Raw genomic sequence first — 12,903 nt, forward strand, 5'->3', positions numbered from 1 at the left:
GCTGTTGGGTGGAGTATTCTATGTCAGGTAGATCCTGTTAGTTGATGGTGTTGTTCACTTTTTCTATATCCTTGTTGTTTTTCCGCCTAGAAGTTCTATCAGTTGCTGAAAGTGAACTCCCCAACTCTAATTGTGGATTTGTCTATTTCCCCTTTCAGTTCTGACATTTTTGTTCATGTATTTTGAAGTTCTGTTGTTTAGTGCATATACCTGTCTTTTTGATAGATAGATCATTTTATCATGATGTAATGACCCTCTTTTTCTTAGTAATTTTCTTTGCTCTGAAGTCTATTTTATCTGATGTTAATATGGCTACAATGGCTTTTTTTTTAGTATGTTTGCATGATATATTTTTACCTTCATGCTCCGATGTTGTTATGTTTGAAGTGAGTTTCTTATAGACAGCATATAATCAAGTCATGTTTTTTAATTCACTTTGTCAATCTGTCTTTGAATAGGTATATTTAGACCATGTACATGCCTTCTTTCCAGCTTTCAGAATACTTTTACTGTTGTTTGGTGAATAATTTTTTAGGGTGTTTAGTTATATTTAGAGGGCAGGAGCAGGGAAAAGTAAACCTCTACCATCTTGTTCAGACCTGGAGCTCCTAGCCTTAAAACTGCTGAAATATCTGATATGTCTATATTTCTTCTAATGCAGACTTTTTTTTTTCTCAGGATTTTGGGGAATATCAGGAAAGCTACTACTCAGTACAAACCACTGAGGGAGAGCAAATATCCCAGCTGATTGCAGGCTACATTGACATCATCCTCAAAAAGGTATTTTATATGGATGCAGTTTGAAAAGTAAGGCCACAGTCTACAAGAAGCCTCAATTTAGGTGATATGGGTACCTTGGAAAACAAACCCTATTTGAAATATATCATTTACCCATTTGATCTTTGGCATTAGGATTGCTTGGATGTAAAGTCCTTGACCTAGAATCCTACAAGAATTTCTGGGTTTGCTTTAGCACCTACTTCTGCCATTTATTGTCAGATAATGAGCAAGAGAATGTTGTTTAGATAGTGGACAGGTCTGGCCCACTCCTAGGCATCACCATCTTTTTCTCCATTTTGCTGTGGGTTGTGTTTTCTAGCCTCTGTAGAAACCCAGACTGAAGGACTGAAAATGTTGTTTTGCATTTTTCATATTTATTTTACCAAATTTAATGGAGTTATATGCCTTGCTGTATACATATTTCCTAAGACTCCAAAACCAGCCAATGAAATAAATAAGATCTACTAGATTATTAATATATACCTCTTGATTTTTTAAAAATTTCTTTTGTTTTTTTAATTACTCTTTTTTTTATATGCCTGCTGATTTTTAACTATGCAAAGTTGAGTGTGCAATAATAAATACAGAAGATATATATCTTAAATAATGGACTTCATTTTTTTTAAACTGTGGCTGTTCTTGTTTTCATTCGCCTACCGCTTATGAAATATCCAGTAAAAGAAATGCTGGGTAAACCTCAACAGTTTTGTTAATGGGTTCATTCAGAAGTCTTTTAAAAGGTCCATGAGGAAAATCTGCTAAGTTCCACTCTTGTACCTTGTTTTTACCTACAGAAACAAAGTAAAGATAGATTTGGACTCGAGGGCGATGAAGAGTCAACTATGTTAGAAGAGTCCGTTTCCCCCAAAAAGTATGTATTGTTATGAGACCTGCCAGATTTTCTTCTCCGCAGGTGGGCAGGTTTCCTCCTGCCAGCCCAGGGGCAGTCACCCTGAAGTTGTCACCTGAAGGAGTAGATGGAATGGATCAGTCTTCTCAGAGTGTGGGCTCCAGACCAACAGCATACCTGTTGTCTTTTGAGGAGGTTGTGAGTTTCAGGGAGACCTTGAACGAGATGTGGTATTCAATTTCATCTTTAGAGGCAGTGAACATTTGTGAGGCCTATTCTTCATTTCTCATTTAAATTTCATGGACTGGGTCATTTTCATCAGAAGGCTGGAGAATGAGCTTTTGTTTGATTCTGGCCCTTTTGGTTTGGGGCAAGGGGTCTCAGGGTCCAGCCAGCGGAGGAGTTGTTGGTTATGAGCACTTGCTACATGCCATGCCTGCACACATGTTATGGACAGCAGAGTACATGGGAGAGCAAGGGTATGGGCTCTGGAGCCAGACTTCCTGGATTCAAAATGTGCTCTGACTTTTACTAACTGTGTGGCATTGGGGAAGTTAATCTCTGCCTTTGTGATCTCATCTACAAGATGGAGATAATGGTACTTCCTGCCTTAGAGGTTTTGTTTTAATGACTAATGACTCATAAAGCCCATAAAACAATACCTGGCATATAGTTATTGATATCATCATTATCATTATTATTTTAAACATGGAATGGTCTCAATTTAAACCCATTACAGGATGAGGAAACTGAAATGTAATAAAATCAAGTAAAATCTAATAAGTTAATACTTATTTGGAAATCTGTGTGGCCATCTTTGTGTCAACTAGAGTGTTGTAACAGCTTTTTTGTCTACACTTTACCATGTGCATCTGACATGCTGTCTCATTTGATCCCAAGAACCTCCCACTGTACAAGAGGTATGCCAGGTATTATCATCCCCAGGTTGTGGATGAGGGCACTGAAGCCTATGAGAATTAGTTGAGATACACACATCTTGCAGATGTAGCACTCAGATTCAGATCTTGTACTGCTTCCATAGTGCCTTGCCAGAAAGTTCTAATATATTGATTGTTTCTCTAACTTTTCCACCCTTTCATTTACTTTCAAACAAATTATTTCTTAATCACCCTGAAGGTGCTTTTCCATTTTTCCCCTATTAATATACAAGTTGGAACCAACCTTGATATGACGTATTTCAAGTACTTGCTACGCTTCAACAAAGCACCTTAAGTCCTTGAAATTATTAATGACCATTAGATGGAAATTAAAAAGCTAGTGCTGCCTGGCAGGGTAAGGGTTCTCTTCCAAAGACCCTGCTGCACTCAGGCTTCCCACAGGCGCAGCTAAGTATCTGAGCCCAGAACACCAGGACCTATTTGAAGTGTCACTGTGGGATCTAATCAGAGGCAAGCAGGAAGAATGGTTTAGATTGGTCCCTATCTAGAACTTCTACTTCTCCTGCTGAGTCTTGGAATGTAGCTGACTTCTACTGGAGCCCCCAAATCCACCAGCCCTACCTAGTGTCAGACATTAGTATTTCTCCACAGGTAACCACGGATTGATAAACTGGCATTCCCCATGGCTCATGAGCTTTGCCCTGGGCAATAGAAGGTGATCTGTGATAGTTCAAGAACCCTGGGACAGAGACCTCTGTCCTTAATGCAGCTGCATATCAACCACAACCCTCCCCCACCCCCACTGCACACAGGTACAGATAACCCCCACACCCACACCCACATGCAGGCTCCTATGGGCTGGTCCACTGAGCTACTGAAGCAGATATGTCACCCTCAGACTTCATACCTTCATATGTTCAACTTCTTTTGCACGTATCATTCATTCTGAGAAAAAATCAAGTAAAAAATACATAATTTTTTGGAAACCGTAGATGTCTCCTCAGACTTTAGATGAAAGCCATCTGGGAGAGATACCAAAGTCTGCCTCATGTTGCCAAGGACCACATGTTCCCTGGGCATGGGCCTTAGACCAGTAGAGGTCAGGGTAGTGGTGGTGGGAGTTAAAGCTATGGGAGATTTAATTTATAAATTCATTTCCATATTTCTCCCTTCAAACAGGAGAAGTTAATAAATTATATCCCTAGTACCTAGAATACAACCTGATGTAGTAGATATTTGTTAAACGAATGCTATTTTAGATAGAATATACCCAACAGTAGGTGGATTTATCCAAAACCTTCACTTAAACTGGAATAACATCATTATTATAGGAATACCTTTTTTTCGAGGAACATCCAGTTGCATAATAGCATGACCCTACTAAATCAATAAATTGGGAATAATTATTTACTTGACAGATTGTAAAAGAATTCCGGTTCTTCTGAACATTGTAGTGCTACTTCTTTGTTTGCTGTTCTCCATTTGTTTGTGCCGCTTTTACAGTATCCTCCCCAGCGTAGAGTAGGGAACAGTTGTGACGTATGTGGTATCGGTACATTTTACTCCGCCAAGGTGGCCGCCTCCCAGTGACCGGACTGCCTGTCCCCTGCAGGTCCACCATCCTGCAGCAGCAGTTCAATCGGACAGGGAAGGTCGAGCACGGCTCCGTAGCACTGCCGGCTGTGATGCGCTCGGGCTCCAGCGGACCTGAGACCTTCAACATCGGCAGCATGCCTTCGCCGCAGCAGCAGGTGATGGTCGGGCAGATGCACCGAGGCCACATGCCCCCACTGGTGAGTCTCTCAGCGTGTTTCCCCTGCTCACCAGCCTGCTGCTTGCAGTGTACAGGGAGGGACCCCAGAAATGCATATTTGTGCAGCTGTGCAATCCCAGTGCCAACCTCCTAGCAGGTGTTGTCTTAATTGCATGATTCTGCTAACTTCCCCTGTGGAATCAGAGGTACCCTCAGTGGCTGGAAAAGACTTGGTCGTCTCTCAGAGTAACTTGCTGATATAAAGACAGAACCTTACTTCTCTGCCTTTGCAGCCTCAGACTGATTGGCCCAGATATCCCTTAGAGAGACCTAGTAATAGAGCAGGTCTTTAGTGGCCCGGACACTTGACTCAAGCAGATCATTCCATCCTTTCTGCTGGGCGTGTCTGCCTGCCTGTCAGTGCCTCTCTCTGGCCTGCCTCAGGAATAAACAACTTTTTGAAAGCTAGAGAGCTTTAATGACTCCGAAGAAGTGTGTTGACGGTAACTTTGGGTAGAATTCTTTTTTTATTTTTTATTTTCTTAGAAAGAGTAGATAGTTTTTTGTTTTGTTTTGTTTTTTTAACTTTTTTATTGTATAGTATAACATATAAACAAAGCAAAGAAATAAAAAAGCAATAGTTTTCAAAGCACTCCTCAACAAGAAGTTACAGGACAGATCCCAGAGTTTGTCATAGGCTACCACACAGTTGTCTCAGATTTTCTCTTCTAGCTGCTCCAGAATATAGGAGGCTAGAAGGAATAAATATTTTTTATCACCACAATTGACTTTTTTTCTTTCCTTTTTGTGAAAAATAACATATATACAAAAAAGCAATTCATTTTAAAGCACAGCACCACAATTAGTTGTAGAACATACTTCAAAGTTTGACATGGGTTATGATTCCACAATTTTAAGTCTTTACTTCTAGCTGCTCCAAGATAGACTAAAAGAGGTATCAATTTAATGATTCAGCAATCATATTCATTTGTTAAATCCTGTTTTCTCTGTATAGCTCCACCATCACTTTTGATCTTTCTGTCCCTCTCTTTACGGGTGTTCGGGCTATGTCCATTCTAACTTTTTCATATTGGAAGGATTTGTCACTAATATGGGGTAGGGAGATGGAACTATCTGATGGTTCCTGAAACCTCTAGGTTTCAGGGCTTATGTGGACCAGGAACCCATCTGGAGGTTGTAGGTTTCTGGAAAGTTAGGCTAGTGCATAGAACCCTTGTGGAATCTTATATATTGCACTGGTTGTTCTTTAGGACTGGCTAGAATGGTCCTGGTTGGGGTTTGGGAGGTTGTGATAGGTAGCAATGTCTAATTGAAGCTTGCATAAGAGCAACCTCCAAAGTAGCCTCTTGACTCTATTTGAACTCTCTCAGCTGCTGATACTTTATTAGTTACACTTTCCCCCCCCCCCCCCCCCTTTTGGTTAGAATGGAATTGTTGATCCCACAGTGCCAGGGCTGGATTCAACCCTGGGAATCATCTCCCATGCCTCCAGGGTGATTTTCACCCCTGGATGTCAGGTCCCTAGTGGGGAGGGCAATGATTTCACTTGCAGAATTGGGTTTAGAGAGAGTGAGGCTACACGTGAGCAACAAAAGAGGTCCTCCAGAAGTAACTCTTAGGCATGCCTACAGGTAAGCTAAGCTTCTCCACTACCTACATAAGCTTCACAATCAAGGGTATGGCCTATTGATTTATAGTTTGACACAGTATCAAGGATTTCCTGATAGTAAAGTCTAATAGTTCCATATTTTCTCTTGGGGTGGAACTCTTGAGAATTTAACAAGAAGAGTTTTGGTTTAACACACACACGTCTCCTCTGTATGAAACCTTTTGTCCTCCCAACTCAAGTTGTATATTTGTGTCTTGTAAAGACTCTTCCTCAACATTCCTCTAGGCTAATTAAGCCCTCCACACTCTTCTGTCTATAATCCTTCTATTGCAAAAACCCTCATTTAGTGTTCTCTAAATTTATATAACAAAATATCTATTTCTACACCACCCCACCACAAGTTGAAATGGGAGGTGGTTCAGGCAGTAGTTGAAATCTACCCTGTGCTGCTTTACTTTGAACCCAGAATTTGGCCCTCATTTATGTGGAGGGCTGTGTCTGTCCTAGGCTGTGATCTGATCTGCCTTGGGTTCCCCTGCCTTTGCAGACATCAGCCCAGCAGGCTCTTATGGGGACTATCAACACAAGCATGCACGCTGTCCAGCAGGCCCAAGATGACCTCAGTGAGCTCGATTCGCTCCCACCTCTCGGCCAGGATATGGTAAATATTGTCCACGTGGTTTTCATTCTGCACTTAAAACAGTATCATACACCCTTCCTGGATTCAATATTCTTTCTCTGTCTCCCAGCTAGGGAAAGTGGAGACCCGTCTTCTAATTTAAGATATTGAGTCTTTGTTTCTAGATTGCACTGGCAGGAGGCAGGAGGAAAGAATCGTGGGGTCCACCTGTCTCATGGCAGGACAGCACAAAGGCTGGAATAGGAACTGGAGATTCTGGAGGCACATGATCTGGTTCAGATCCCAGCTCCATTGCTCTGCCTGTGTGAACCAGGACACCTTAACCTTTTGAAGCTTCCACTATCTCATCTCTAAATAGGGTTGTTGTGCCTGGCCCATAGTAAAAGTTCAATAAGCATGAATTCTTTCTGTTATTATTATTACTACCATGGTTCTCAAATGCAGGAGAATCACTTGGAGGACCTAAGTCACAGATTGCTGGGCTCCACCCCTGTTTATTCTGATTCAGTAGGTCTGATGCAGTTCCAAGAAATTCTCAGGTGATACTGATGCTGCTTGTCTGGGGACCACACTTTGAAGCAGGGAATTACTGCTGAGCTTTGTAGCAGGGGAGGATAGGTAATTAGTGAAGAGGACTTCCTGTAGCTGCTGCTACATTAAATCATCTAGCCCCTCATCAGTCAAATTGTTATTGACAGGCAGCATCGGCAATATCTAGAATCTTGCTAGAGATGTAGAAACATGAGCCTGACTACCAGATACTGAATGAGAATTGGTACTTGAGCAAAGTCCTCAACTGTTTCATGTGCACATTAAAGTTTGAGAAGCACGGGCTGGTTCTGTCAGTCTCAACCATGCTTTGCACACTAGAATCACCTGAGAAGTTTAAAATAATGCCTAAGGCTCCATTGCAGGCTAAAAATCAGTATTACTAGGGGTGGGACCTGAGTATCAGTGTTTGTAATCTCCACAGGTGAGTCCAGTGATGAGCCAATATTAAAAAGCACTGCTATAGAATTGACTGTTGCCATTGTTAGGGAGAACCAAGATGCAATTTGTAGCTCCATCTTGTCCAGCAAGGATAATGCCCTCTAATCCTAGCTAATGCCATTTTTCCATTTTTCATGTATACATGTTTCAGGAATACAGGTTGCTAGTGTCCTCCATGCTGTTTTTCCCAAGTACCTGAAATCATTAAAATTTTCCTTTTGGGAACTTCAAAATGAAAGTATTTATCACAGATTCACATATCCAACCCAATTGTGAGATGGAGTTTAGAAGTCTTTGCATTACTGATTGTATACCATATACGGAATGTTTGAATGTTAAGAATGTTCATGTTTGCGTGTTGTTTTGGTTTGATAATAAGAAATAAGTTTAAAAAAAGTCTTTAGATTTAGCCTCCCTGCTTCCCCAGTTTATAAAGAATCAGAATGCCATAAAATATTGTTTGTGCTACGAATATCCTGAGCCTTGAGTAATATTTTTCATATGTTTTGGGGGAGCAGACCAGCACTTAACATTATTGCAGGTTAAGTGCTTGATAATGATAATAATCATTATCAATGAGGATTATCATTTATTGGCAAAGTTCTGAAATACCAGAAATTAGAGTTTGCCTTCATAGGTGCCAATGAACATAAAGTTTAAGAGCTAGAAAGGGTTTTAAAGACAATCGAGTTTCTGTAAAACAGGAACTTAAGTTTCTGGACCTGGTTGTGATTTGCCTAAGGTCATATCACTTGTTAATGGTAGAGCTAATCTAGAACCTGTCCCTTAGTCCTTCCAGGTAAGGTGCCACTTCTTCATGGCAATTCATGTTGTGAAGAAAGAGATTCTTCCTACGTTAACAGAGAACACTTGTGAGCTGAAACACACTTATTCTAACCCTGCTAAAAAAAAAAGACAAAATCTAGCAACAAATGTTGGTACTAATATGCAATATTATTATTAGACCTGAATTTTTCTCCTCATTCTTTCGTGATTGAATTTACCTAAGTAAAGCCTCATAGAATTTTGCTCCAAAAGATCTTAAACGTGAAAATGAAAGTAATTATTGTAAGAAACTGAGTATTTACTTGCCTCGCATTCCACATCTATGAACAAGCAAGAGGCCTGTTAAGGCTGTTGCTTAAGATGACTTAAGTGCTTAGTCTGCCGCAGGCTCGGGAGGAAAGAGCAGCCAGGATGTGTCTGTTTTATGGTAGTGTGGCTTCTTTGGTTTCCTGGGTAATTCTGTGCACTGATTGTGTGATTTTGCAATTGTCTGGTTTTGCAGGCATCTAGGGTATGGGTTCAGAACAAAGTTGATGAATCCAAACATGAAATTCACTCTCAAGTTGATGCTATTACAGCTGGAACGGCTTCAGTTGTTAACCTCACGGCTGGTAAGTCTCTGAGGTAGAAATTTGTGGTGTATCGTGGTTTTGTTTTAAAAAAAAAAGACAAAACTTATTCTTTGATTGAAACAACAGATTTTTCCTCTTTATGAGAAAATGGTCTATTTTAAGGAACTCAGTTCTTCAGAGTTTCTCCCCCTGACCCAGGAGAAAGGTTAGGAAAATCTTACCTCTTTTTGGCTACATTGTTCATCATCATTAAAAAGCACTTATTTAGCGCTTCTCATTGTTCACCAACATGCTAGACATTCTTCAAAGCATATTGAGATTAGTTTCTCCCTTCTGGGAGCTTACAGTTCGAACATGGTTTTGAATGAACAGTTTTAGGGGGCAAAGTTGGCCTCTGTTTCAGGGGCAGAGTTGGCCTCTCGAGCTTTTGATGGGTTTAATGAAAAGGGCTGTGAGATACTGAGACTTCCTTTGGAATTATAAATATGTCCATGCTCAGTATTTCAATGTATGAGGCCTCACAGGGAAAGAACCTTTTGAAGAGTAGTCCATCTAATTGTGCTTGTGTTAAGTGTTTTCTTCCTTTGACTCCCGCAGGTTGGTGGGTGGGGAAGCCCCTGTAAGAATGTGAGGTTTGACAACTCTCCCCAGGACCACTTACATCCTGCCTGCCTGGGCTGCCTGCAACCTTCATGGCCCTCCCATGATGTTGCTGGTTCTTCTCTGCCCCAGGTGACCCTGCAGACACTGACTACACTGCTGTGGGATGTGCAATCACCACTATTTCTTCCAACCTGACGGAGATGTCCAAGGGTGTGAAGCTGTTGGCTGCCCTCATGGACGATGAGGTGGGCAGCGGGGAGGATTTGCTGAGAGCTGCAAGGACCCTTGCTGGGGCAGTGTCAGACTTGTTGAAAGCTGTGCAGCCTACCTCCGGAGAGGTGAGCTCTTGGGGCAAGCAGTCACTCAGGTTCCAATGAGACAAGTGCATCTTATGGGTACCTTGGGGCTCTTGCTTCCTAATCTCTTCCTTCCATCCTGATGGGGTATGTTACTGCACAATTGTATTTGAAAGTTATTGAAATGCATGCAGAAGTTGTCACTCAGCCTTGGGGATTGGTTGAAGGTCTCCTCATCAAGGGTACTTGATTGGATGCAACCCCAGAAACTAACATAAATGACTAATATACATGTCAAGGGGATACAAGTTTTCATCCTAATTTTTATTAAAGCACTTCTCACTTTCTTACCAGCTGAATGAGGCTTGTTAATTGAGCATCCAGAACCATTCACCTAATGCTGATTTCTTTGGGCATTTTCTTACACAAATTTCACAAGGATGTTTGTGCCTCCTGCCTGGCAGACACCCTGAGTCACTCCCACAGAATTTCTCTCCCTGCATGGCCATGTGGATGAGACCCTGGAGGAAATGCACTTTCTTTCCATTCAAGGTGTTTATGTTCTTTGTTCATAGCCTCGACAGACCGTTTTGACTGCAGCTGGAAGTATTGGACAGGCCAGTGGGGATCTTCTGAGACAGATTGGAGAGAATGAGACTGATGAGCGATTCCAAGTAAGATTTCTGCAGCATCACAATCTTAAAAAGAGTATATGTGATGTATATTCCCAAGCAGGGAGATGGTGATGATAAACCAAGTCTTCCCTGAGCCATCAGAAGTAAGATTGAGGTAGATTATTTGGAGAGAGATGTCTTTTTATGTTAATATTCAAGAAACTTTTTAATGGAAAAATTCATTTCATTTATATCATGCATCATCATTGGTGTGAACTTCTTTAGCTCTTCTCTTTGTCAGTGCTCTGCTATTCTTTAAACACAGAAGTGGAGAGAAGAACGACATGAACTCCCATGTATCTTCTACCCAACCTCTGTTATTATCAACTCAGGACCAATCTCCTCTTTTCTATATGGGGGCAGTTTTTAATCGCTTTAATTGAGTGTGCATTTGAGCAAAAACATGTGCACACCCAGAAGTGTGCCTACAGACACAGAACTTAGTCCTATCTTTGTATTCAGGCAGTACAATACAAAGGTTCAATTTTCTGAGTCCCATCCAAAACCACAAGTGTAAAGAGAAGGCTTTTTTTGTGACTCTTCTTTTTCAATACTGGGAACATGTGTTGTTTGTCCCTTGGTGAACAGCTGTAGCCACTGTTTGTAGCTGCTTGATTCACTGCCAGCCTCACCACAAGTTCCACTGCCAGCCTCACCACAAGTTCAGCTTGCCTGTGCTCATTCCTGGTCCGCCAATTCCTGGTCCTGCTGCTGGGGCAGGACAGGCTAAGATGAGCTTCTCTTCTCATGTACTCATGGTCAGATGCCTTCCCTCTCTGTTTCCTCTTCTTACGCCCTGATTTTGCAAGTGTTACATGAATGCATCCTAATTAAAACATTACAGTTAGAGCCCAGATTCTCTGGAAGGTGTTCTTTTCCGTATCCATTGTCGAGTTTACTGTTTGGGAATTGTGCATAATTTTATTGGCATTTACTTTTTACATTATGGTAGATTATAGACAGGTAACTACTTAGGAATTGGGTTGATTTGAGATTCAGCTCCTTTTTTATCTTGAAGTGGTCAACTTACTTTCCTCAGACATATTGCTTCTCCAAAGAAATTTGGAAAGGCCGAGAAGGTCACATTTCTTGCATCCTTGTATTTTAAAAGACTTTATCTTTTTTCCTCTTGAATAATGTTTGTTTCTTTTCAGAAGTGCTAGGGAAGCAGGTTCAGGGAGATAAACCTGTGGGGAGGCTTTGTTAGCAGACTTCATTACCTAGCTTGGATGTTTTCTGTTTCTGTAAGATCTCTAAGTAAACACCAGTGCAGTAAGGGGATACTGCAAATTCCTCCAGTAATAGGTAGCCCCTGGCTTACTGACATTGGATTTCTTATTCTCTATTTTTCTGGTTCTTGAGATTTTATCTTGCAGCTTTACTTTGGGTTCTCATTGTACTGCATGTTCCCAGAGTTAACAGAGATTTAGTTTACATGGGCTACATAATAGTAGTCTTGTTGAAAAGTTTGATAAAGGCCTTGTCAGCAGCTACCATTGTGGTATCATATTCTTTTTCTAACTTTTTTTTTGTGTGTGTGTGTGAGAAAATTAATAGAGGGAACAGGATTTCTTTCAATGATTGTAACAAAGCAATGATTTCAATGATTAATTCTACAGGAAAATATCTTGGTCCCTGTGGGAAAAGATGGTGTTCTAGTTTGCTAGCTGCCGGAATGCAACACACCAGAGACGGATTGGCTTTTAATAAAAGGGGATTTATTTTATTGGTTCTTCAGAGGAAAGGCAGCTAACTTTCCACTGAGGTTCTTTCTTACGTGGAAGGCACAGGATGGTCTCTGCTGGTCTTCTTTCCAGGCCCCTGGTTTCCAACAACTTTCCCCAGGGTGACTTCCTTCTGCATCTCCAAAAGCCTGGGCTCAGCTGCAAGTGCTGAGATGAGGAATGCTGAGCTGCTTAGCTGTGCTACGTTGCAATCTCTCATTTAAGCACCAGCCAGTTAAGTCAGACGTCACTCATTGCAGCACACCCGTCTCCTAGCCGACTGCAGATGTAATTAGCAACAGATGAGGTTCACGTACCATTGGCTTATGTCCGCAGCAACAAGACTAGGTATGCTCACCTGGCCAAGTTGACAACTGAATCTAACACAGATGGATTAAAAATAAAGTGAAAGAATAGTATGACCCACTTTGGAAAGTTATTTTTTTAAATATTTTAAATAAATTTGCAACATTCAAGCCTTGTTTTTACTGGAGCTTTAGAGATAGGTATCCAGGCACTGAGGCTTTGCAGAAGCTCTCTCTTTAAGAGTTTGTGGCAAACCAGCACCATTCACACCCCAAAGGCATCTTCAGGTTTCAGCACCACAAGCTTTGGGTTTTCCTTGAACATCTGGTTAACAACACAGACCTAAAAAATATTGGACTGGGTGCATGGGTGGTTCAGTGGTAGAAGGCTCGCCTTCCAT

General features: G+C 41.3%; 1 protein-coding gene across 11 annotated transcripts in view; it reads left to right on the forward strand.

The window, feature by feature from the left end:
• TLN2 (talin 2) overlaps nt 1-12,903 on the forward strand; it is a 491,250-nt gene that overhangs the window by 314,921 nt on the left and 163,426 nt on the right. For all 11 annotated transcript variants that reach the window (XM_077128095.1, XM_077128103.1, XM_077128097.1 and 8 more), the window contains 7 exons: nt 679-780; nt 1,575-1,651; nt 4,142-4,322; nt 6,460-6,573; nt 8,831-8,939; nt 9,633-9,841; nt 10,375-10,473. In XM_077128095.1, coding sequence (XP_076984210.1) covers nt 679-780; nt 1,575-1,651; nt 4,142-4,322; nt 6,460-6,573; nt 8,831-8,939; nt 9,633-9,841; nt 10,375-10,473 — 891 coding nt within the window. The remainder of the gene's footprint in view (nt 1-678; nt 781-1,574; nt 1,652-4,141; nt 4,323-6,459; nt 6,574-8,830; nt 8,940-9,632; nt 9,842-10,374; nt 10,474-12,903) is intronic.

This window comes from Tamandua tetradactyla, chromosome 14 (assembly GCF_023851605.1).
Source record: "Tamandua tetradactyla isolate mTamTet1 chromosome 14, mTamTet1.pri, whole genome shotgun sequence".
Classification (NCBI taxonomy): Eukaryota; Metazoa; Chordata; class Mammalia; order Pilosa; family Myrmecophagidae; genus Tamandua; species Tamandua tetradactyla.